Source organism: Apus apus, chromosome 14 (genome assembly GCF_020740795.1).
Source record: "Apus apus isolate bApuApu2 chromosome 14, bApuApu2.pri.cur, whole genome shotgun sequence".
Classification (NCBI taxonomy): Eukaryota; Metazoa; Chordata; class Aves; order Apodiformes; family Apodidae; genus Apus; species Apus apus.
The window spans coordinates 8469938-8495413 of record NC_067295.1 but is presented as its reverse complement, the minus strand read 5'-3'; the positions used below and the strand labels follow the sequence as shown (position 1 = coordinate 8495413).

General features: G+C 40.9%; 2 protein-coding genes across 6 annotated transcripts; one reads left to right on the top strand and one right to left on the bottom strand.

Moving 5' to 3' along the window:
- Nucleotides 1-869: 869 nt before the first annotated feature.
- GDE1 (glycerophosphodiester phosphodiesterase 1) lies at nt 870-6950 on the bottom strand. 4 transcript variants are annotated; one of them, XM_051632316.1, is made up of 6 exons: nt 6583-6950; nt 5126-5301; nt 3753-3858; nt 2901-2993; nt 2064-2275; nt 870-1901 (listed from the first exon to the last, which is right to left on the bottom strand). In XM_051632316.1, exons 1-6 carry the CDS (start codon nt 6835-6837, stop codon nt 1754-1756), a joined length of 990 nt encoding a protein of 329 aa, XP_051488276.1. In that variant the 5' UTR covers nt 6838-6950; the 3' UTR covers nt 870-1753. The 4 variants fall into 4 exon arrangements, with proteins under 4 accessions (XP_051488276.1, XP_051488279.1, XP_051488278.1 ...); XM_051632319.1 differs by having other exon boundaries at nt 5126-5297; nt 6583-6660; XM_051632318.1 differs by lacking the exon at nt 6583-6950 and adding an exon at nt 6427-6537.
- Nucleotides 6951-8748: 1798 nt separating this feature from the next.
- Nucleotides 8749-25469, top strand: CCP110 (centriolar coiled-coil protein 110). 2 transcript variants are annotated; one of them, XM_051632657.1, is made up of 15 exons: nt 8749-8810; nt 9581-9737; nt 11091-11219; nt 12660-14301; nt 15225-15349; nt 15494-15677; nt 16337-16476; nt 16822-16938; nt 17200-17301; nt 17580-17696; nt 18160-18239; nt 18845-18907; nt 19861-19920; nt 20477-20559; nt 23288-25469. In XM_051632657.1, the coding sequence occupies exons 2-15, from the start codon at nt 9591-9593 to the stop codon at nt 23338-23340; spliced, it is 3042 nt and encodes a 1013-aa protein (XP_051488617.1). In that variant the 5' UTR covers nt 8749-8810; nt 9581-9590; the 3' UTR covers nt 23341-25469. The 2 variants fall into 2 exon arrangements, with proteins under 2 accessions (XP_051488617.1, XP_051488618.1); XM_051632658.1 differs by lacking the exon at nt 20477-20559.
- Nucleotides 25470-25476: the final 7 nt, after the last annotated feature.

The window sequence follows — 25476 nt, the reverse complement described above, 5'->3', positions numbered from 1 at the left end:
CACAAAATATCACCTCCTCACTCCTATGGTTCTTTGTGCTTGCACATAGCTCAAGATACAAGCCAAAAGCCCATCACCCCTTGCAGAAAGCAGTGTAAATCTCCTGCTAATTCAGAAGTTTGGACTTACATTAATTGGGACAATTGTGTAGTTCCTCCCACTGATGACTGATATGGTGTGTTGTTTCTTTTAAAAAACTTTTGCCTCTTTTATAGAAGTTTTTTTAAATATCAGTTGGCTCTGTGTACAAGGCACACTATCAAGGACACTTCTATCCAAACTGGACCACTGATCCATGCAGTCTGCTGTTGGATGTTGGGTAAGTGCAGTGTTCCCCTGGCACCCTGTAAGGTGATGGCTCAGTCAGCTGAAACAGCAACACCCAAACAAGGAATCAGTTAATCCATCAACATTGACCTAGCACAAGGAGCTACCTTACCAAAACAGGGTTACAAGTTCTAGTCAAACATACACATTGCAGTCTAGGGATCTTACGAGACTAGATCTGAGTAACCTGCAGCTGGTAACCAAACAGTTCAGTCTTCAAATTCCTCCTTTCTGTTGAAGTTAGTATCATATTCCTCTGAAAGGAAATGGTTAAACTTAGTAATTCCATGTATAGGCCATTAGGAAATGGTGGCCCAATTTACACGGGCTGGCTCTACAAGGGTTTTCTGCTCTTGCTAATTATTGACAGTCTAATTACCACCTCCCTCATGAGCCAAAGTTGTTCCTGGTGGGTTGATGGTAGCTGTGGTGGGAACACCTGGGGGTTTTACTTGTTAGAAAAAAATAGCAAGCAACCTGCACTAATGTTGGCATTTTGTGTCAACTTACTGATGTACAGCTAAAACACAGTATCATACCCATGAGATATCGGATACTTTATTGGAACTGCAGACACTCCTGATTTCAAGTTAAATCTGGATTAGTTTCCTACATATTCTTGTGAATGCCCTTCAATCATGCAAACAATAAGCAAAGTAAAAAGGTATTTAGGCTCTGTTGTTCTACCAGTACCAGCAGTCTTTAGCTAGCTTGCTTTTAAAGATAAGTACATTCATGTGCTGTGTCATGAGAAGAAATACTCTTCTTTCCTCCCTTGGCTCTTTTAAAAAGGGTGGAAGATAAAGAATTACTCAAGTTTTATTAATTGACACTCCTAGTCTTCACATTGAACATGGAAAGCTGACTTTCTTTTCCTGATGGAGCACAGCCATATTTCATGCAGTAGCAGGGAAATACACTCAAGCTGTATTTTGGCACCATTAGTTACAGGTTGTTTTTCAAAACGGTAATGGAGATGTTTTTAAGATTCCATAAATCAACATCAATTATTATGCAGTTGTAGAACAGACTGTTTCAATTACTAAAATCAAAGTATTCTTTTAAATTTTGACACCAAAAATTGTTGATGGGACCTTATAACAAAGATTTAAAGCAAAGGCATAGTCTGAGGTTTCTAAAGCAACCTGCACATCTGGCATCTTTCCCCATGAGCTTGTCAATTCTGACTCTTTTACAAGGCAGTGTGAGCTCAGGCTCTGAATGAATGGCTGTACCTCAGGCTGCAGCAGAGGGGTTTTCTGCATTTGAGATCTGACCATACAGCAGATGTGAAATACAGCTCTAGTTCCCCAGAACTATGCTCAACAGTCCCGTCTGCACCCATGGGTAACCTTGATGGTGAATACTCAGTCCTGCCCAAGTAAGATGGCTTTTTGGAGCTGGTGGGTGTCTGCAGAGCACCAGACTAGTAAAGAGAATCACAGTCTTCCACCAAGCTGTCAGTGATGTAGCTGGATTCAAGGATGGTTTCACAGTAGTTTTTTTCAGCAAATGTGTTCACTGTCCAGACGACCACTTGAATTCCTTTTGAAGACCAGTACCTCACGTACTCCCTGCAAGGAACAAAGACACCATCGCAGGAAGGTTGACACTACCGTAACAAATTTACAGAACACTAAACAGAACACTAATTAACATACACTACGTTAACTCCACCCTTATATACTAATAGGATGATACTGCCTCCTAATATATTGGCAAGCTTAGACACTTACTGAGAAACAAAATTTTTGTGTGTGAGGAAAGCTGAAACCCCACACAACCGCCACAAGAAGGTGTGTAGGCTCCAGTCTAGAATGACATCCATCATCATATACCAGTAGTGTTTCCACAAGGAGCTGAAACGGGGTGTCCCATCTCCTAAATGACTCAGATTCCAAGGCCTGTGTGTTAGTCCTGTTACAACATTTCTGTCAGCTTTTCTCATCTGGAAGACAGGAAAAAAGACTGTAATTCATACAAAAGCCAAGCTGCTTTGAATAGAAACCAGGAGCAGCCAGATAGAAAGTGCTAGCTTGCATCTGCAGCTCTACCAGGATCCTTCCCTCCTCCCCCCAGATCCTTTTGTAATTTTTTTAGAAAGCTATTGATTATATTTTACTAATTTTTTTTCTTTAAAACATACTGAATAACCAACTACTTTTATGTTAAAAATACCTGCATAACACTCAGGCAATGCAATAAAATACATAGTAAATGGACTTGGCAATGAGTATGAGGAAAACAAGTTTTAAGAACAGTCCACATTTGCATCAGAAGATGAGGTTTACTTTAATAGGTATCTTGCACACAGGTACCTGGCCACATGCCAACTTTAACAGCTACAGACTTTTTTTCTACATAGCTTTCAGAATGGAGGAAATTGCTGTAGATTCCTCTGTGCATCCAATGAGCACAGTGATTAATGTGATTATGCATTATGCTTCATTTGTTTGTAGAAGTCCCAGCAATTTTACCAATCCAGAAGTAATGTGGAACTAGGAGTTGTATATCTTACTGAAATTCCCAGACAGAATTAAAATAATCCAAAATAAACTTTTAGGAAACATCACCTTATAAACAACATCTGGCATGAAAGAACAGACTATGCTGCTGTTATACAAACGAGGAAATTCCATGTAGAGTTTTTTCAGGGCGTCAACTGCCTGCCAATTAGAGATAGACTCATGTTATATTTATTTATACATACACTCAGATTTACTCTGCACTGCAAAATCATTTTAGAATAATCCCCTTTAAAAATACTTGCCTGTTTTGTGTAGCAGGATTGAAAGGGAAAGAAGGGAGAAAAAAGCCAGCACCTTGTTTATACCATTAACACAGAAATGACTTTTGTTTTCCACAACAGATTCTGTTTGCAGCAATGAGTAGCATTGTCAGTGTTTGAGATACCCTTAAATATATTACGGATAAAGTTCTTAAGTACTACCTAGAGCTTAATTCAAGGAGAAAAATTAATTTATTTCCATATTTTGCTATGCTAAAGAAAAAATACTCCCATTTGCATAAAATGTTAATGACTGATCCTCTGTATCTGCCACTTGCAATGCAAATTACAGACAAGTGGGATCTCTAGTTGGAGGCTGAAGATGAGATACTAACCCCCCTCAGCACAGGCAGGGAACTCACTTCACTTTGTTTCATGATGGTGCTGTGAGGTGAACTCAAACTCACACAAGACTCCTGTTAATTTTAAGTTGCAGCTTCTCAGGACAATGGAATGGGAGGAGGGAAGAAGTTGTCTCTGCTCTGACAGCCCAACTCGATGACACAAACAGCAGACCCAGTTTCACTCAGATTAGAGAAGGGTCTGTACCACACAGACCAGTTTGAGAACAGCAGAAAAGCAGGTTAGAAACCCAAAGAGAGGGTGAAGGAAGGTGTCTCAGTACAGTAAGTGGTACCTGATTTGCATGGCCTTTGACATCAAAGTAGATGATAAGATTGTGATGCATAGACTCCACAACAGCTTCTCTCAGAGTTGGTACCTTTTCACCCTGGAATTTGCTCCTGTAGAAATGGAGAACTCCTCACTGGAATGCAGTCAAGATAGATGTGCACAGGCACACATATCCCCAACTATGCAAAGCCATTTCCTAGAGATTCCTAAACAGAGTTTACTGACACACTAGTATTAGAGGTGGGACCAAGCACCACTAGCTATGGCAGTGGTGGTTCCCACCCTGTAAAAAACTGCACATGTAGAGGGACATGTGCACAACTCTTCCCTCAGAATGCCACTGGACAGTTGTATCCTTCCAAATTCAAGGTCTAATCTGACGCTCCCTGACCCTGTGTCCCACATTGAACACTACTCTCAGTTCTTCACCTCCTTGCTGGACTCCCACAAATAGGCATTCAGTCCCAACTGCTGACCACCTACCCTCCCACTTCCCCCTGCTTTGACTGCACTCCCTAGCCCTGAGCCAGACATGCAGATCCTGGCAGAACAAGCAAGACAAACTGAGGCAGAGGCAGCTTCACACATTAATAAATTATTTCTGATAAGGTGACAGCAAACAACAGCTGATCAGCAGTAACTGCCTTGCTGAGTGGTTCAGGTTATCACCTTTCCAGTAACAGACTGAGAAGATGCTACTTGTACTACAGACTCACAGGTGGATCATTTGCAAGTCTGGAAATCCCTAATGCATCTCAGAAATGTAAGGAACACAGACTAAAAGTTCTTCCTCTGAAGTCAATTCACTTATGATTCTGTAGAAGTTGCATTGCTATGAAAAATGTTAGTAACGTATACAAATATTTTCTGCTGCATACCAGTGGTAAGGACCTGATCAGCCACTGGGGTCACAGCTCCTACCTAAGACCACCAAAGAAATCTGTGTAGCACCTCTTCAACAGTATAATCCTGATGTTTAGAATCCCCAAGACACAATCAGTCAAGAATTACAGGTGAATAAAAATGATTTTCAAAGTAATTACTCAAGTCAATTTTGACATATCATAGAACTCCCAGTATCTTTAGGGTCCTGCAGTCAGTTTAGGGGAAGCTTATGTAGAGATCAACCTGTTTCACACTAGGTACCTGTGGAGTTTGGCCTTGAAAGCCAATTATCTTTGCTTCACTGTCCCCATTGCAAGGACAGGAAAGTAGATACAGTCTCATACACTTCTAAAACTAAACAAGAAGTTATGGGACTCTAATTTTTTAATTTACAAACATTTCCATCAGTGATAGATCAAATAAAAAATTTTATCAAGAAAGTTTTTTTTCACTGTCAAAACAGTAGTTTCAAAATAGCAGTAACTCATTTACCATAGCCTATGTTTTGCAGATGGATTAAGCCTCCTTATTTCATCAAAAGTTAGGTCACACAATCTTCCAGACCCGTCAGTTGTCCTTTCTACTGTATCATCATGCATGAGAACAGGAACACCATCTGCAGTAAATTCAAGATCGAACTCAACACCCACTGCTCCATTCTCAGCTGCCTTAAAAATAAAAACAACACATACACAACAGAAGAGACAGCTTTATAGATTTAATATAAGTACAGCTATAATTAGTTTGTACTCTGGTAAAAAATATTAAGCTGTTAATATTCTTTTCAGGAAGATTGATCTGCAGAACAAAGTAGATTTCATCCAAGTTACTATGAGAAACATTCACAGATCAACTGGAAGTATATGATCTGTTTTACAGATAAAACCATAGTGATAATGTCTCCATCTTGGGATGGGGACTATGACAGAGTAAAAATGCAGGAAAGAATCCTGCTCAACAGATATGTAGGCAAAATCCTGCTCCTATCTGAGGAATCCCCATATCAGAGAGCAATAAGCAGCCAGGCTGCCTTAGAACATTTCATACATCCTGCTCCTGCCCTGACTGTTCCAGGAACACCTCAGAAAGCACTTGAGTGAACTGCAAGCAAGACAAATTGTTCTGAGGGCCAAATGCCGTCCTGGGAAAAGGGCCAATGCACAAGAAAGACAAATGCCAGGTATGCACTAGAGGTTATTGTAGAGGTATTTGCCTAGTAAGGCTCTCTACTGTGCACCTTCAGAGTTTACCAGAACGAAGAGCCCTTCCTCATCCAAAGATACGAGATCATCAGAGCAGCAGCATCTCATCATCACAGATACACTACATTTGAGGGACTGCTAATCACTATTTCACGATTCTCAGAAACAGAGTTTGAGCCCTGGCTGCACCAATGCCTCGCAGATGAGGCAGCACTAAGTTTCATGGCAGGGCTACACATAGTGACATTCTCATGATACCAGATTTTTCCATAATTGTGGATTTTCATTACATATTTTAAAAAGGAATGACCGGTTTCTGAACCGCTGTCCTCTCTCTCTGTTCTGTTGCAACATCAGCAAAATATTGCTACACTGCTAAAACGTGCACGAGCACCGGAATGACTCCGATCTGATCAAACTGCTCTGAATCTGCTTGGGGATGAAGGGCTGACAAGCCACACAGCTTCCAGCGGCAAGGCGGATGAGCCTGGAACGATTCAGGGGGATGAGCGCTTGGTGCCTGCAGGAAAGGCAGAGTATCACACATATCCCACAGGGCTGTATTACAGCTCACCCATTCCAGCCTCTCACCCACCACGCCGGGCTCCCCGGGCCTCGCTCTCCCTCCACAGGCCGTTTGGCAACTGCCTCACGCTCGTCCCGGCCGAGCAGGGCACGTCCCTTAGCGGCCGGCACGGGAAGCGCGCTGCCAGCGCCCCGGGGCCCGGCGGGCAGCGCCGCGCTGACCTGTCGGATGGCCCCCAGCGTGTTCTCGGGCGCGTCGTGCGCGCCGCCGCGGTGAGCGATGCGGGCGGCGGCCCCGCGAGGCCGCAGGACGCGCTGCGCGGTCTGAGGCGCCGCGGGCTCCAGGCTGAAGAGGTGCAGCGCCAGGTAGAGGCTGGCGGTCAGCAGGCAGGCCAGCGCCGGGCTGCGGCTCAGCACCAGCACCGCCCCCAGCAGCGCCGTCAGGCTGCTCAGCAGACCCTCCCCGTAGCACAGCATAGCGGCGGCGCCCGCCGGGCCGGGCTGCACCGGGCTGCACCGGGCTGCACCGGGCCGGGCCGCACCAGCCCCGCGGTCGCGGCCACCGCCGCCCCAGCTCAGGGCAAGGGCGACAGCAATACCAGCCGCGCCCCGCGCTAGGCAACCTGCCTCGGCAGCCAATCAGCGCCCGCCGCTCGCCCGCCCGCAGCTAATCAGCGCGCGGCAGCTGTCCCCGCCAGCCAATCCGCGCTCGGCACCGGCTGCGGGCACCGCCCAGCGGCGGGCGCGGAGGGGCGGGCGGCCCGGGCGGGCGGGGCTGGGCGCGGGGAGCGCCGCAGGTAAGGGCTGGAGGGGCTGCCGGCAGTGCGGGCTAGTGCGGGGGTAAATGGTGCAACTAAGAGAAATGGGGTGAATCGAAGGGAAGGTACCGCTGCGCAGAGTCCCTGAAGGAGGGCTAGTCTGGAAAGCGTCAGGGGGTTTGCCCAGCTATGCCAGCTAACGAAGTCAAAATATAATATTAGTGTGACTCATTTTCAAATTAATTACTGACTTTTTCTAGATTAAATATATGTATACATGTATTGTATATGTTAGGTAGGTAACTATCCTTCACAGCTGCTGAGGCCCCCGTGGGGAGGGCTGAGGTCCCGGGGCCCAGCAGGGCCCGCCGGAGCAGGAGGGGCGGCCCCTGCGGGGGGAGTTCGCTCTTGGCACTGCGGGGACTGAAGTGCGAGCAGCTGGAAAGTGTCCGCAGGAAGAGCAAGAAGAGAAGGAAACCACTGAAGGTTGAACAAGCTGGGCTTGTTTAGTCTAGAGATAGAATAGGAAAACAGAGGAAATAGCGTTTTGTTAACATACATGAGGATTTTTTGTGTGTGTTCTCTGGGAATTCCGGGAAGAAACTGACTTTGCTGTGAGGATCTCTTGCCAGCCAGAGGTGAAACAGGCACCAGGCAATCTTGTAAACTGGATTTAGTTTTTAACAACTGAGACAAATACTTGTCACATCCTGTCCTAGCTGGTTCTGAGCATCTCAGATACTCTGGTTTTGTCCTCCTGCCAGGGGTATCTGAGAAAAATCAGACATACACATGGAACGTCTAATTAAATGGCTTGCACACCTAAAAATCTTTTTGTAAACAACAGCATTTGTTAAGATTAAAGACGAATAAAAGAACCCTAAGTAATATTTAACGTGCTGGAGAGGTAACAGATTAAGTTGTTTTTTGAAACAGCTTTAACGTGTCTAGAAGCTCACTTGGGAACTGGATGTTTCCATACATTTAGCTGAGCCCTGCCTGGGCCCCGGGCTGGCAAAGAAGTGAGTGTTTTCCACCTCCCTGCCCCATGGGAGCATTTCCTGCTCCTCGGCTGGCGGGACCAGCCGCTGCCTGGGCCCGAGGGGCAGGATGTCTGCGGTGACCCGGGGTGCTGCCCCGAAGAGCCTGTTCACAAGTTCTCATGTTTATCTTCCTTATCACAGTGAGGTTCAGTGAAACCTCATACCTGCTGGTGGCTCAGCTGTGCTCCTGTCTGTACAAGGGCTTGCTCGGCCTGGTGATGTTTAATGTGATAAAGCAGAATCGGCAGGGACTTGCCTTGGAGGCCTGCAGATAGAAATCCCTGGAAATTAAGAGTACCGGGATGGCCTCGGTCCCACCTCATCCCTCTGACAGCTGGAGGAAGCCTTTGCCGGGAAGCTCGCCCCGCAGGCAGGCGCGCCCCGCGGGGCCCTGTTGTGAAGAGGTCTGTCCCTCCAGCCCGGGCCTTTCCTAGGCCAAACCAAGAGGGTTCTGCCCTAAGCGTTCGTTCAGCCCATGCGGAGGCCGCGCTTGGCCGGCGTCCCCCGTGTCCCGCCCCGCGGAGGGCGGAGCGGCCCGCGGTGCGCGCGGGGCCGGTGGTGCTGGGCCCCGCGGGGCGGAGCGGGGCGGGGCAGCGCGGCTGCGGGAGCCGCCGGGCCGGGCCGGGCCGGGGCTGCGGGCCCCGCGCAGGTACCGAGCGGGCTGGGCGGGAGCGGTGGGCGCGCTGCCGCCGGGGGGCCGGGGGGCCAGGCTCGGGGGCCTGCGGGGTGCGGGGCCAGGCCGGGGCAGGGCTCGGCCCGAGGGGAACAAAAGCGTTGAGAGGCCTCGGCAGGTGGTGCTCGGCTCCGAGTTGCTGCTCCGGTAGGGATGGGCGCTGGGAGATGTGTAGGTTTTATTCAGGAAACAAGGCTGTAACGTGTGGGGTTTTTTTGGTGGAAGTGTTGTCTGTTCATACCGGGGTTAGGGAGGAGGCGGCACATGGGAGTGAGACACAAATTCCTGTCCGTGCCCTAGATACAAAGGCTGATCTTGTTTTAATACCGGCTTAATGATTTTTTATTTTATTTGTTTAATTTGGCTGCTATTTTATTTATTGGGATTTTTCACAGTTGATAGAATCTCTCTGATAGTCATGGGAGACCTTAAAGGTTTGGCCTTTGATGGAAATTGTTAAGATTATCTGTAGCATGTGTAGTTCTGTTTATCCTGTGTCTCAATGCTTGTTTTTGTTTCAGTGCACCTGTGATCATCCTTTTTTGCTTATATATGCAGACTTTGTTTTTATGTGGGGGAAACGAGAGCTTTGCAGCTTTTGTTAATGGTAGGAAGAAGAGAAACTTCATTAAGTTTTCTGTATGTGTAAATTGTTTCCCAGAATACAGTGATACGGAATTAGTTGTGATGTTTTCCCATCATAGTCTTGGAAGCAGATGGAAGAATAATGCTATTATTCTTTGCAGCTTAGTTATCATGAAGATGGAGGACTATGAAATATTCTGTAAGAAGCATCTTTCCAGACTCCAAGAAGAGGCAATAAAAAGGGAAACCTCTTTCACTGTTCAGCACAAAAATATCTCTCTCATTCAATTCCATGGAGTTCCTGTGCTTTCCCCTCTGGTAAGGCCCTTTTAAAAAAATTTATTTTCTTCCCTGGTGTGCTTACTGTGCTGTTGGCACTAGCTTTGATGTCCACATGTAATGATTTTACTGAAGGTACAGCTCTCTGTGAGGTTTCATCTGGCCTGCTTCTTGGTATATTGTAAGCATTCCTAGCCTTAATTTTACAAAGTAAAGGGGTAAAATGTATGTTTTTCACATTGTCTAAGTTTGCTTTCCTTTCTTGAAATTTGTTGTCTTCACAAAGGGAGTAAAAATGTTTGTGGTATTAAATTAATGTTACTGTTGGGCTTATCTTTATGTAAAATCATATTGCCATTCCAAGTATTGACCACGAGTTTGTTTAAAAGTGTCAAAGGAAAAAGTGCAAATAGGAAATACTGAGATAGTTGAAAAGCTTTTAAGAAAATTCCTTTTTCCCATGTGTCTGTAATGTCACAGACTGGTCAATTATGTTCAGTCATTCTATGCTAAATGCAAAGGTAGCCAAGCAAAAGACTGTTGGTCTTGCTTGGTAGCTGGTGCACTAATGCAGCTGATTTCCATGTTCCAGTGACAGGAGATATGAGTGGAGAGACTCAAACAACGATCTCCAAAAATCATGATACAGCCAGACATTGGAGACTAAATGATATTTTGTAATAATTTACAAATGGGTGAATATTTTAAGGTTTCATAGAAGAAATGCATAATTTGAATTGAGACTACTTAATTTTGTAGAACTTTGTGAAATCATTTCTTACAGGTGTAGTTTTGTAGATCTGTTTTTGACTTTTATCCAAACTCCATATTCTAAAATAGAGACTTAGGAGATCTTCAGATTCTGATAGTTGAAAGGATCCAGGATACTGCTTGCATACACTTCTGTGTTGTGAAATTCACCTCTGGTTCAAGAGGGCAGATGTGAGCTAGTGCTTCATAGAGCTTCAGAGTTTGAGTATGGGCAGGAAGATGGGTCACAGAGTGCCCTACAGGATGCTCTACAGAGGCTCTAAGCCTTTCATCTCCATAGAGGACTGGGAAAGACCTGTCCTTCAGTCTGAGTCAGGTGTCATTTGAAGCTGGTACTGTAGCATGTAATATTCATGCAAATTTTTAAATAAACCACCTTTTACATTCATGTTCATTTGCATGTGTGCCAAGAAGGCATTTTGTGCATCTTCAATTAAAAAAAAAAGTGTAACTGGTTAAAAAAAGCTGGAATTTAAAATGTGCACAAAGTCTCAACTTAGATGACTGTTGCTCTTCTATTATTTTCTTCTGCTGTTTTTCTTTCCAGCTTATTTCTGTCATTCTGTATTGAAAGTTGCATTTAGTGATACAAACCATGTTTCTTTCACTCTGTTTTTGCAGCTTAGCCTTGAAAAGAAAAAGGAAGTACAGCAGTACAAACAGAAAGCACTGGACCTAGAGACATGGAGACAGAACTCCCGGAAAAGAGCTTTATTGGAACGTGTTCAGGAGATTCTAGAAAATGTTCAGGTAGTGTTACTCCAGAGAGTTTCTCTCATAGCTTTACAGAAAACCTCTGCCTGTAGATGTTTTGAGAAAGTGCTGGCATTTCAGTGTTCACCAGTAGAAACATGAAATTAATAGCAGTTAACACCCCAAAACCAGGGCTTTCTAGGACTTCATGCTATGTAACCTGATAACTGATTGTTTAGTGATAATATCTCTGCTCATTGTAATGCATGAGACTTGCTTTTCACTGCTTGTTTGGTATATGCAGAAGACAGCCCACACCAGAGAAGTGACAGTTGCTTTTGTGTTTGAAACAACTAGATTATTGTTTCAATTCAATAATAAATTAACAAAACTCTCAGTGTTAGAGCAACTGGCTTTCTTTATTTCTAGCTTATAGTTAAAGCAGAAAATAACCTATATTCAACCCTGCAGCATCAAAATTACCTTTGCATCAACTTGGAATTCTGTTGTGTGCTTTGTAATTGTTTTCTTGGCTACTTCAGTGATGAATTTAGTAGAGGTTTGGATTGAAAAGAATATTAAATACACTTTATCAAGTGCTATTATTTTTCTTTCTAACAGTTGTAATATAGCTTTTACATTAACTTGTTGCTTAAACAAGTACAGTTAACACTGCCTTTGTTTAGTCACTAAGGTGTCAAACAAAACACACTAGTTTGCATTGTTTACTGGAGTGTATGTGGCAACGGTTTTCTGGCTTGGAATGTGAAGAGCAGACCAGGAACATAACATTCCATACAAAAATAAGTTGGTTTGTTTGATTTGGTTTGGGTTTTATTTATTTTTCAAATGATAATAGAGTTGCAACACACAGGATAATTTTAGTGTGAAAATCTTTTTAAACAAATGCTGGCTAGAAGTAGCATTTAGTTCTCACTGAAATGGAGTTGGTTTTTCAAGTACTTGAAAAAATGAAAACTCATATTTAATTGTCTCTGGACTAGTAAAGAAACAAATTCTTTTACATTTCCACTATTTTTATTAAGAATTTTGTTGGTTCTTAATTTTTCTGTAGGTTAGTCTATATTTTGTGCTGAAAATTTTCAATGGCATTTCTTATTTTATATAAACATGTCTTTATATTGTAAGAGGAATCTTGCAAAATATTTTTAAGCCATAAAATTCATAAAAATAATAAAAAATAATTATTTTCATTTATCAAAATTATAGGAGGAAGCATCTTTGTATTTAGATACTTGGTATTAGTGAAAATGCTGAGTGGACCATTTTTAAAATTTGCATTTTAATTGCAGTAACCTCTTTCTTGTTGCAAAGAGCTCTGTATTGTAAGTATTTCATAGGAAATTGGTAACAGTCAAATGGAAATTTCTTACTGGTTTTAAGATGGTAACATTGTTTTTTAAATGAGGAAAAGCTTGCAGGAATCTGAGGAGGTTTCATTGAAAATACTTTTTTTTTTTCAATTTTTATTTGCAGCTCAGGAAAGGACCTAGTGTGAGTAATGTGGACACAGGAGAGGCTGAGAAAACTTGCCCTGATTCAGATTCAAAAGCTTCAACTGACTTCACAGCTCTGTCAGATGCAAATTTGGTGTGTTCTCCTGAAAGGAATGGTCCTACAGAGATTGAAAAGACACCAGAACTGACACCAGCAGATACTACTGGGCAGTTGATATCAAATGTGACAGAAGTAGTTAAAGCAGCCGAAGAAAATGTTTTTTCAAAGCAAAGTGAGAGTCTCTTCTCAAAAGAAGTACCTTGCCCAAGGGCTGCATCTCCTAACAACGTTCATAATAAGCTTGCATCATCACATGCTTTGCAAAAGCAAGAGGGACTAGGAGTGCAACTGCCAGATGAGGAAGTACAAGATCCATACATAATGAGTCTTCAGAACCTGATGAAGAAATCTAGGGAGTGCACAGAGCAAACCAAGCGTAGCTCAAAAAGTAATTCGAAGAGGAGTATGAGTGAAAGTCATTCAGATAAAGAAAATGATGGTGTTAAAACAACTGATTCTGTCAAAGAAAGAGCAAAGTTTACAGGCAGGAGTTGCTCTGCTCTGACACTTGATAAACCCAGTCTTAATAAAACAAACACCCTTCTCCAAGGTGCCTCTACTCACACGAGTAACACCAGTATTTCAACGTTATCCAGTTTTTCTAAAGTGGACATACCTATGAGAGTTGGAACACCCCCACTGGTGGATTCAGATTCGGATGAAGAATTGAAAAAGACTTGTCTGTTTGACCATGACAGTAGCATTGTCAGGAGCCTCACAGGCTCTTATGCCAAGTTGCCAAGCCCAGAGCCAAGCATGAGCCCTAAAATGCACCGAAGGCGCCCGAGACCTTTATCAATGGGACACATCATTATAAATAACCCTGTGAATGCTTATGAGTTAAGTCCTAAAGGCAAAGGTAGAGCCATGGATTTAATCATGCAAGATATTGCTGACAAACATAATGTTTCTGAATCGGTGCCAAAGTTTATGGTGGACTTCAGTATGTTTTGCCCTGGCAGAGTTCCTGGTGTCAACAGGAGTTCTTCAGGCCCTTGCCATGGGCTGGGGGTTGGCAAACCAAATCAACATTCCTTTGGGCGCTTGGAGAGCCAAGGAACATTGTCAGCTACAGTGGAAGGACAGGTAGTGACGGACAGCAGAGGGACATACAAAGTAGAGAGTAGTACTAATATTGTAGCTCCAAAACTGAGTGAGCCATTTGCCATCAGTCAGTCTGCAGCAGCACAGAAGCTTCTAGCTGTGAATGAAACCAAACCGTCTGGTTTGCTAGAAAATACTACATGTAATTCTCTAGTAGAACTCAATAAATCTTATGATGTGGAAGACCCATCCCCTTTGTTAATGCAGAGCAAGAATATGCAACAGCAGATGGACACTCCGAGTGTTTCCCCAGCGAACGAACAGTTTCTGGAAAATAGTTTTGAAAAGGTAAAACGTAGGCTTGATTTGGACACCGACAACTGCCAAAAAGAAAACAGTCCCTGTATTCCAGCAGCTGGAATGGAAGAACAAGAAAAGCAGTGGTTGCAAGAACAGAAATATCCTGTGGGATCAGTTTACATTACCAAGAATGTAGCCCCTGATAGTATGGCAAAAGGTAAAAGATCTTCTATAGTTGAGGGTTTTTCTTAAACTTCTCAGTTTATAAATCTTTTAGGAAAAAATTAGTCATTGGTGTTTCTAAGTATGTGTATATATCAAAAGGCTAAAATTTTACCCTTTTTCAGTAACCTCATTATTTCTGCAATTTTGAATAAATGACAAATTCAGAAATTTAATTTGCTACTTGAGCCATTTTAACTACTACAGAATGCAGTAATTGCTGTCTTCGGAGTTGCTTGGGGTCAAAAGTTGTGTAACAGTTTTTGTAACAAATACTTGTTTAATCAATTTATGAGGAAAACAGCAGCTCAAACATTGTGTATCAGCTGTTTATCAGAATTCTGTATTTATTCTCAAGGGTATAATTTGACAGCACAAATACCAATTTCCCATTTGAATGTAGAAATTGGAATTTACTAAGAAAATTATGTAATATTCCATGAGGTCTAAATAAGACTAGTGAAAGAAAAAATAACCTCCGTAAATTGAAAGAAAATACTTTTTAATGGGTTGCAAATCATTATATAGGTATTTTCTTTGAATTTAAGACTGTGTTACACCTGTATCTGTCTCTACCAAATCAAACTGAAGTGACAGGAATAATTTTAATTCACTCAAGCAAGTGCAGGAATATTATTCTTAGAGATACATTTTGTGTGTCCTTAATTTAGTATAGGCTCAGTTGGTGTTAGTGCTGTTCCGTTCATGTGCTTATCCCACAAATATGAAAATGCAAATACTTTAAAGGATGGTAGGAGCTGATGTGGTTCTTTGCAATACATAATGGAAACCTGGTATCAAAGATACATTGTGCTTTTTTATTGATAATGCAAAGTATTCCTGTTAAAAGCATGTGTGTCTGTTGCAAAGATCATAGACGTTATTTAATATGTTGTTCTTTGCAATGTATCTTCTCAGAAGATATTTTTAAAACTAAAATGTTGACCTTTGAAGAAATGAGGAAGAGACTTGAAGAACAGCATGCACAACAACTGTCAATTCTGATAGCTGAACAAGAGAGAGAACAGGAGAAATTGCAGAAGGTAAGGTAAAAAGAGGAAAAATTCCATGCAAAGGGCACGTGTGCTGTGTTGCAGTTTGTCAGGAAGCAGTTGGTTTTCAAATGTGTATTCTCTTGCTTTCCAGAGCTAGAAAAATAGTTTCATAGTTGTTTCTTTCTTTTGTAGGAACTGGAAGAGCAGGAGAGAAAGCTGAAAGGAAAGAAGGTCACTACAATGGAAATAGAAATTTCCAAAGTGAATATTAACAGTAGGATGGAGTTGGAGTGGAGGAAAAAAAGCGAAAGCGGCTTGTTGGGAAGTGTGCAGGCTGAGCTGGAGACAGTCCCTAGTGGAAACTCTACCAGCATTGGTAAAGTGGAGAGGGTAGAATGTAGATTCATTGCTGTGATGGATTTTGCTCTGCGGTGCTTGCCCAGACCAGCTGCCCCCCTGTGTTGATAAATGTTCCTGTCCTGGGCCACGTGTTGATCAGCGTATGCAGACAGCTGCTGCCTTCAGCTGTTGGCAACATACGTGGAACCAGTTCTGTCAAGCTGGCATTTAGCACCTTTTCAGCTGTCCTTGTATGGCTCCATGTATTGCATTTATATGTAATTGTTTTAGGGCATATTTGAGGAAAACAAGCTACAAGTAAACTTCTTTGATCAAGGATGAGGAGATGGATTTGCATCGTGACAGGGAAGGTTCATCCTCATGCCAGGTGGCTGCCAAGCAGTGGGCCAGGTGTTCTCATTTGTATGGGAGGATTAGAGGGGTCTTGACTGCAAGGAAGTACAGCTGGAGCCAGTGGAACACCTGTCACCTGTTCTAGAACATCATGAAATGTTTCGGTTTGTCTTCTATTTAGCAAATTTTGCTAGCATATGAAGCAAATATTCAGATTGCTTCTTGCCTATAATTGACCTTGTAATCAAAGCTACTACCTCTGAGCTGAGTGTGTACACACATATAGTCACTTGTTTGTGGTAAAAAATGTGTGTTGAACTGTATATTGTGCTTTGCTTGCAGGTTTTGCTCACACCACAACACCTAACACCTTTGCTTCAACAAGTGAAACTTCGTTCTTTCTCTGGGGACCAACAGGTAGTGGAGTTATAAAAACCTCAGTATCTAGGCCAAGTAACAGGATCAAACCTAGGTGGACTCAGGTAAGGACAAAAAAGATTTATTTACAGCTTAAAAAGTCCACTAGTTTTTGTGAAACAATGGTAACTTTATTATACCTGTAGGGTAATAAATCTCACAGAAAAGTTCAGTATCCCTTCCTGTAGCAACTTCGATTACACAAGAGAACTGTATTGGATATTCTTCTCGTTGTTCATCTATGCAAAATAATCATATAACAATATATTACTTCTGCTAAGTTAATAAACTTTAGCAGCAGCTTGTTTCTGACTTGAAAACCTATGTCACATGATTGATGTTATTTGAGAAATAACATATAATTCTTGCTTTTTTATTGAATGTTGAGAGAACACTTCTTTTCTTTTAAGGTTTTCAGTCCAGAGATCCAAATGAAGTTTGATAAGATCACTGCTGTGGCAAAGGGGTTTCTCACTCGTAGACTCCTGCAGACAGAAAAACTGAAACATCTGAAGCAAACTGTAAAAGTAAGATGGGCAGTTTTATTTCATGCAGCTTCTTCTGTTTGTTTTTGTTCCTGTCTTCAATTGACAGATGAAATCATGCATGTTCTCCTTTCAGAAGAATTTGGGAATGTCTGTCACATGAACATGTTGGAGTGTTGCATGTCTTAGTGTCCTAAGGTCCAAGTCAAACAAAGAATGAATGTCCTACACATACAGTTTGTAATTATGCTTTGCTGTGAAGGATTATGTTTGTGCTTGACTCTATTTTCCTGTCTTTCCCAGGATACCATGGAGTTCATTAAAAATTTTCAGTCTGAAGCCCCACTAAAGAGAGGAAATGTTTCAGCACAAGATGTATCCCTTCATGAACGAGTAATGGCTCAGGTGACATAATTTTAACCTTTATTTCTTTTTTCTTTCCTAGCTATTCCACTTTTGTAATATAAATACCTAAAATGTTCATAGTGATTTTGTTCAAAGTAAAAGGTTTAAACTATGGCCATGGAGAGAAGATTCTGTTTTTATGCTGATATTGAAGAGAGTTCAAAATTATCTTTTTAAGTGTTTTGTTTAGGTTGAAAGCAAGAAGAGCTTGATGATCAAAACCCATGGGAATGTTCACTTGACTGACACTTTATTAAAACTTTAATTATTCTCCCCAGCTGCGAGCTGCCCTCTATGACATCCATGACATTTTTTTTGCCATGGAAGCATCAGAAAGAATGAACATTCTGCGTCACGACCGTGAAGTTCGTAAAGAGAAGATGCTCAGGCAAATGGTGTGTTATGGTCAAGAGAATGTGAAGTGTTTTAAGACTTTAAGTACTGAATAATTTTGCTTTTAAGATTGTTGAATTATACTTCTGTAGGTAACTTTCTCCAAATAAAAATCACTTTACTGTAGTAGGAGATTAATATGTTGACATTTTTAATGTTTAGGTGTATGAAAACTAGAACAAAAAACATGGTGAAGGTAATAACAAAAAGTTCAAACTTCAGAAAAGCATTTGTTACAGCACATGAACATTTTAAATTTGATAATATAAGGAAGATTCTTTATTTTTTAAAATGAGGAAACCCTTGAATTTAGCCTGAATGTGGACTTAGTACTGAAAACACTGTTGGTTTTGTGTTTGGTTTTTTGGTGGGGTTTTTTTCCAATTTTATTGCTTTAAGTAGCTCAGACCAAATTAAGCTCAATAAGAGCAGTAACTGTCATTGTTGCTTCTTTTGCTTTTTTAGGATAAAGTAAAGAGCCCAAGAGAGAAAGTGACACTTTCAACAGCTACGCAGAAATCTCTGGACAGGAAGAAGTACATGAAGTATGTGTGGTTCTCCCTCTGTGGTGGTGGGGGGGCAGGGTGCGAGAGAAGTAGGAGGCATTGGAAATGGTAAAAAGAAGCCTTTGGAGTAAAAAATTTTTTGCAAATTAACGTCTCGCCTATGAAGAATGAATAAAAAACTGTGTTCAGGTGTGTGGTGTCTTACCAAGAGCAGTTTGCTCTTACTTTTAAGAGACTTCTTGTTTATATGGGAGGCAAATGTTTGTTCCAAGTTGTGCAATTATGCTATATTTCAGTGGTGAGCAAAATGATCCTTGTGCACTTAGCTTATTGTTGATTTTTATAAACTGTAAGAAATAACCCAAGTTATTTTATCAGTGTTTCTAGAGTGCTCAGCAATAGCAATACTTGGTAGAGTATCTCTGGGAAAGATTTTTTTTGGGGGGGGCAGTAGCAGGCATTACCCTGCAACAGAGTGAACTCAACAGTTGTCACATTGCTCACGAGTCAAAAGTGATGATAGTAGTACTGCTCTAGGAGTATGAGATGTAGATCCTGATGTAGGTTTTCTCTTACAGTTTCTGTTTAAGACCTAGGTGATGATTTTATAATTTAAATATGTTTCAATACTTTTGTTTCTCTAGGGCTTCAGAAATGGGAATGCCAAGTAAAAAAACAGTCATAAAACAAAAAACTCCTGAAAGCCGGTGAGTGAAGATTGTTTGTGTAAGGATGCTTTTAAAGCACTGCCTCATAATGATAGATCCTTTGATCTGCATTGCTGGTTTGCCATCAGTCAGCTCAATTCCTACCACTGTTACGACAGGCAACAATGAAACCTGATTTAGCGTGGTCTGAGAAAGCAGTTTATTAGTGCATTAAAAGTTAGAAAATATTTACTTTCTTCAGAGTCAGTTCTGAAATTTTGTGGTCAGGAATTATTTATTCATGGCTTGAAATCTCTGCTCAGGTTCAAGCTTTTTCTCTTGGATAAACTGTTAGTATCTCTTAAGCTTCAGTCTGACACTACTACTTTTCTTAATACCCTTTCCTTTGCAGTGTAAACATTTGTATGCTTCTCTCTAGAAAGCTGTCAGAAAATAAGTGGCTTTCTGTTGTGAGGAGAAGTTCTTCTAGTTTATGTGATTGTTTGCTTACATCACAGAGATGATGGTGTTTGATACTTGCTGTTCAGGAGGACAGCAGCCCCTGACTTATGAGGCCTGTCTGCACCTTTTTCTAGCATAAAAAGTCAGAAACCTGGCATCCCTAAAGCCAACTTTTTATCCCATGCTTACCCAAAAGCTTTGTAGACATACTGTCTACTAATACAGTCCAGTCTTCAGTGACTAGTTCAAGTGATTAAATCCTGTTTTCCTCCATGTCCTTATCAATGACTGGGAATCCAAGGCACTGTTGAGAGAGTTTTATCTGTGTGCTTTTTTGATTTTTTTTTTTTTTTTTTTTAAATAGTGAAAGTAGTAATCCTATTGTGGAATTTTAATTCCTGCTGCTTTTGCCAACATGTCTTCTGCATTACAGAGCCTGTTAGCCTTTCTGAAACTTGTGATGTGAAACATGATGCATAATTCAGTATTCCTTATAAGTTCTTTTTCTTAAAGAAGGGAAGAAGTGCTAATAACAGGTTGTGTTTTAACAGCATTCTTCAGCCAAACCAAGGACAGAATGCCCCAGTTCACAGACTGCTTTGCAGACAAGGGTAAGGGCACAGCATGATTATAGCCTGAAGATTAAAGAAAATGCAAAGTGCAAGAGCACAGTAATTTCAGAGTGATATTTAAACACACTGGTGTAACTGTTGTTTAAAGTAAAATAATTCCTTCTCACAATATCCTGAGAGAGCTGAAGCTTTGTTTTACCTTATACTGCAAAAAAGTATGTAATGTTCTCATCCTCTCGTGTATTGTCTCCATTTACACTGTGTTCCAGCATTTCTACTTGTAGCATTCATTTCATGAAGCTTTGCTTCCACTTGATGAAGTATCTATATGTTTAAATGTAGACTTATGCCACAGTATCCAAACTGAATCAGTGTCTTGAATAGAGTTTTTAAAGTCTGTTCATGGAGAGATGTTCTCCTATTTAATAGAGCTACTTAAACCATAATCATGTCAGTAGGAATTTTACATGTACTCAGGAGGAGGCTGTAAAAAATGTTTTAATGCCGAACACAGTTTGATAGTGTCTTTATAATTTTGAATACAGCCTTTCAGGTTTGATGCAAGTGACTTATTAACTCTTTTGTATTTAATTAGAACCCCTAAGACCTCAATGAAGGGGGTTGAGCAAAATAGAAAGAAGGCTCCAGAGAGCAGAGTGTCTAACAAGGCTGTTTCAGGTGTGTAGAAAATTGGTGCTTGGATCTTACAGTAAATAAGTTAGTAGTATCTAGAAAAACTATATGGGGGATATACTGTTTTCCTTTTCTTGTGCACCTGCTTTGCTATGTCTTAAATCTAACCTATCTCTTGAAACAAACGTGCTGGTAACTTTACCATCCACTTTGAAATTCTATAAACATAGTATATAGAATGTACCACCCAGCTCATTTGCTTTCACTCACCAGATGCCCAGTCATAAAAGTTTGCCAGGTATATTCACTGCAACTGTCTGAGAAGCTAATAGTAGTCAACGTAGACTTGAATTAGAATTAGTTGTTCAGTTGCACTTGGTGATGGTACAGAAAAATTAGCGAAGGTAGTAAATAATTTATCAGAAATATAAAGAAGAAAATGAAGCAATATAATTTTAGCAATGAGAGGTAGCCATTAAAGCAAATTTTCATCTGCAAGTTTGCAAAAATGTGTCTGTTTAGTAAATGAGGGTGCTGATGAACAGGAACAACACAACAATCAGAAGAAAACAGTAACAAATTAATCCAAGTACTCTTTTTTTTTCCCTTTTCATTCTTCTTGTTTTAAATTATCTCTGCAAAGAGCTTTGTAGCTTTAATAGTACTCCAATTGACTGTTGTCTTTTTCTGGCAAGAAGGCATTTCTTTTAGGAATCAACTGGTGATCCTAAATAGAGTCTTTAGTTGTTCTGCACTCTCTCAATCCAGAGTTCTGTGCTAAAAAGAAAAGTACAAACTAAGAAGTTTAAATTTAGGTTAGATGTTAGGAATAAATTCGTTACTGTAAGGGTGATGAGGCACTGGAAAGGGTTGCTCAGGAAAGTTGTGGCTGCCCCCTCCCTGGAGGTGTTCCAGGCCAGGTTGGACAGGGCTTTGTGCAGTCTGGGCCAGTGGAAGGTGTTGCTGCCCTTGCAAGTGGTTGGAACTAGATGATCTTCTAGGTCCCTTCCAACCTAAAACATTCTATGATTTATGATTCTATGATAATAAATCCGTAGAGAGTCTTACTTGTTGATTTTTAAAAATTATTATTGTAAATAGCACAGAGATGCTCAGTCAGTAGCCTGGAGGCTGTGCCAGGCAAGGCATTTAATGTGATCTGATTGTGTTAGAAGGTGGTGAAGATCAGGCTGCTGCTGCAACTAGACATAATAATCATCTTTGTCTAGTCTGAGTAGGTGTTGTGGAAAAGAAATAGAGGGCAGGAGGTGTGTACACAGAGGGGCAGCAGCCATGTGTGGTCTTTCCCACACGCCTGTCCAGGCTGAGCAGGGGCAGGTTGCCCATGGGAGATGGTGTGTCCTGGGAAGCCTGTTGGTGTTCAGGCCAGCACTTCAGGAAGGTGTCAGACTTGCTATGTGTGCAGCAGGTCAGTTGTATGATGTAGGAGAGACATCTCACGTAATAGCTCCCCTGCCACTGGAAAAGGTTGGGTGATAAAGGACTAACTCTTTTTAATAAAGTTTGGCTTCTTCAATTCTTTTGTCTAGCTTGCTGGGCTTTTTTTACACTTCCTTCTACTGCCCTATTCTATATATGAGATTTTTATGTAACTTGTAGTGCACTTGAGGAGAGTTAAAAGGTAGTGTTACAGCACTAATAAAGCATCATGCCTGTCAGCCTGCTTGGTTGTCCTACGAGATCAGAGGTGAGCTGAAGAGAACAGTACTGGAGAGGATGCCTTTTTGTGTAGTGGGGAGCAGTGCTGAGATGTGAGGGAACCTGCTGTGCTAAGGGCTCCATGGGCATTTCCAAAGCTGCCGTGCACTGTGCTGAGTGTAGCCCTCAGGCACCTGTAAGTAACCACTGCAACTCTGACAGAGTATCACAAGATCTTAAAAAGAACTGGCACACACATTGTCTCGTTCACTTAATTGCCTGGTAATGACTTCTCCATGGCTGTCTTCCATTTCCACTGCTCTGCACCTTGTGGTATGATTCTCACCACTTTGTATGAATGTTTGCTCACGTTGCTGAACACTCCATAACTGCCTGAACCTACCAAATGCTGAGTTGTGCTACTTTTTAGCAGCCTGCAGTGCTAAACCCTTACTGCTGGAAAATAACTTGTGCTATGCATAGTATAATATGGTGTTTTAAATATATATATGTATATATTTGTTCCATGTGGAGAGATTTATTTTTTTCTTTTTATACTTGAGCAGCTTTCACTTACAACTCTGCCTGATGACCTTACTCATACAGCACTTTTAATTCTGGTTGTGTATCTTTACCTATGGAAACATACAACTGTCTCTGGGTTTATTTCTATAAGAGCTGGGGAAAAAGAAACAGTTATCTTAAATATTTGACTTGTATATATATATTTTTTTTATTTATAGTTTGTTTAGAAGTAGTACATGGCATTGTTAAACTTATCAATCATTTGTTCTTTGTCTTGGGGGTGTTACGAACAGACTTAAGAACTTGTGAACTGTAGTTGCAGATATTTTAGAGCAGCAGCAAAGAAAATGGAATATTACTGGGGAAGGAAATCCTATTAAGTGTCATTACTTTCAAGCATATAAGTAGTTTTGTGAGGCATTTTCGGTGTAACATTATAAAAACTATAATTTTAAAACTAACCACTGAATATATAATACTGCTTTAAAAAATAATTGGTTTAGACTTTTTGGCTATTTTTGTGGATAATCCTGTTACAAAAACCAGTACTACTAATTGTAACATGATAATGTTTCTGCCTAATTTTTAGGAGCATATGCAGGAAGAACCCAAAGAAAGAAGCCAAATGTTGTGACAATTTAAGAAGACAGCACTCACTGGGATAAAATGGCTTTGTTATAATGATGGCATTCTCAGCACTGATTGAAATATTTCATCTTCTGTATGTACATGTACATTTGGAAATGCTACACCTACAATGACACATTAATACAAGCATATTGAGGTAATAAAGGGCTGTGAAGCTCTAATGCTTGTGGAAAAATTGCATGTTAAAACTTATTATATATTCATACTACTGTGTACACATAAGATTCATAATCTTGTGTATTTAAAGACCACCACAGAACAAATTTAAGCTAATGTGTGGCTTTTCACACTCTGCATTACTTAAAATTGTCCTTACTGTGTATACCATAGATAAGTTGTGTCTTAAGTATTTTTAGTTTCATACCATAAAGTTAAAGCAGTTAAATAAGAAAAAACCCAACTTCATTCAAACAAAACTGAGCTCTTCCATCAGTGAATATGTCAGCAGCCTTTTTGAATGTACTTTCTGTACAAATGTGAATACCTCAATTTAAATACTAATGGCCTCAATGTTCTGCATGTCTGCTGAACTGTACAGACATGGATCCAGACTAACATTCCACTGTTCTGGAAGAGCCCTGGGGTTTTTTTTCCTTGCTGTCTATTGCATTTTTTTATAGAAACAACTTTTGACTACGATGAAAAGAAGCATGTGTTCTGCAAAAGTTTCAGAAGGCAAGATTTTAAATGTTTTACCATTTCAGAGTTATAAATGATTGTCTATAATAATATTTCAGATAGCTTAGGTTTCATTAATGACAGTTGCATTTTTTCTGAGCAGCTTTTCTTTTACTGTGATCGAACAGGCCCTTGTACTGAATTCATGATTTCTGGGGGAAGGGGAAATCCCTACCTAAGCCCAACAAACACATTCTGATATTTATCAAAATGTAACATTGAAAGATCATGGTAATATTTTGCTTTGGTATTTCTACCTGGTGTTATCCTTCAGCTTGAGGGGAGCAGAGTTTTGTAACTTTTGGGTTTTGAGGAACTTGGGACATGATGCTAACATTCAAAGCTCAATAGAGAAAAGCTTGGCCATGAAAGTCTTTGCAGGGCTTACTGTTTTGCCCTATCACAGTAATTGCAGAGAACTGTCTCCCTGAATGTGAAATGGGTTATATTCCGTTGCTTTCCCCCTGTGGACATGATGCAATGCCCTAACTTCAGAAGCTTTGTAACATGTTGACACCGGTAAAAAGAGAAAAAAGATGGACATTGTGTTAGCATGAAAGAGGAACGTTAACGTGGGATGAGAAGCAGCGATGTTGGCTGGCTGGTGGCATCACTTGTGGCTTTGGTCTACCACCAGGTCTGTCATCTGCAGCTAGGGACATTGTGGTAAGTTAACCCACACTGCATACTTAGAAAAAAGCAGAAATGCTACCTAAACACTTTAAAGACTGATGCTACTTGGTGGCTCTTTACTGTGGGACTCATTTGAGAGCTTGAGGCGGGGGCTCCCCCGATGCTGTTAGGGTTTACACCAAGTGGAGGAGCTGCCTCCTTCGCACAAATACTGCAGTTCTTTACTATTTCAGATGAAATACAGAAAAAGCCCAAGGTAAGCTTCCTTCTCGCCTCATAGGCACCAAAACTTATTTCTGGTTCACAACTTTCCATAGGAGTGGAGAACAGAGAAAAATTTAGAGGAAAAATTTACAAGGACAAGAGTAACCTGTGTCACAGGTGACACAATGTGCTGTTAATGTATCAGTACTAAAGATGGATGTTTTTAAAGGATGTTTTATGTGCTGTATTTATTATTAGCATAGGCAGTATGTTGAAGTAAAAATAGGTTTAGTTTAAGTGTTAGTAAAAATGAATGCTTACCTTCTGTTCAGGCCTCACCTCTAAACCTTTCAATTTAAGCATGCTTCCACTGTGTCTAATAAAACACTAGCAGAAAGTGTTTTTTAACTTTCATGAGGCCTTCGTCTTGACAAGTGCCAGAATTTGTTCTTTGTATTTGATACGTTTTGTATTTATACATATTTTGGTTTTGTGTGGAGTTGTAATCTCATCATAAAGGTGTATTTATTTTTGTACTTTCATTTCATTTTCACCAGCCTTGCATTTTACTTGGCAGCACTGCACAATAAACGTTAAACCTTTGCAAAGAGCTGC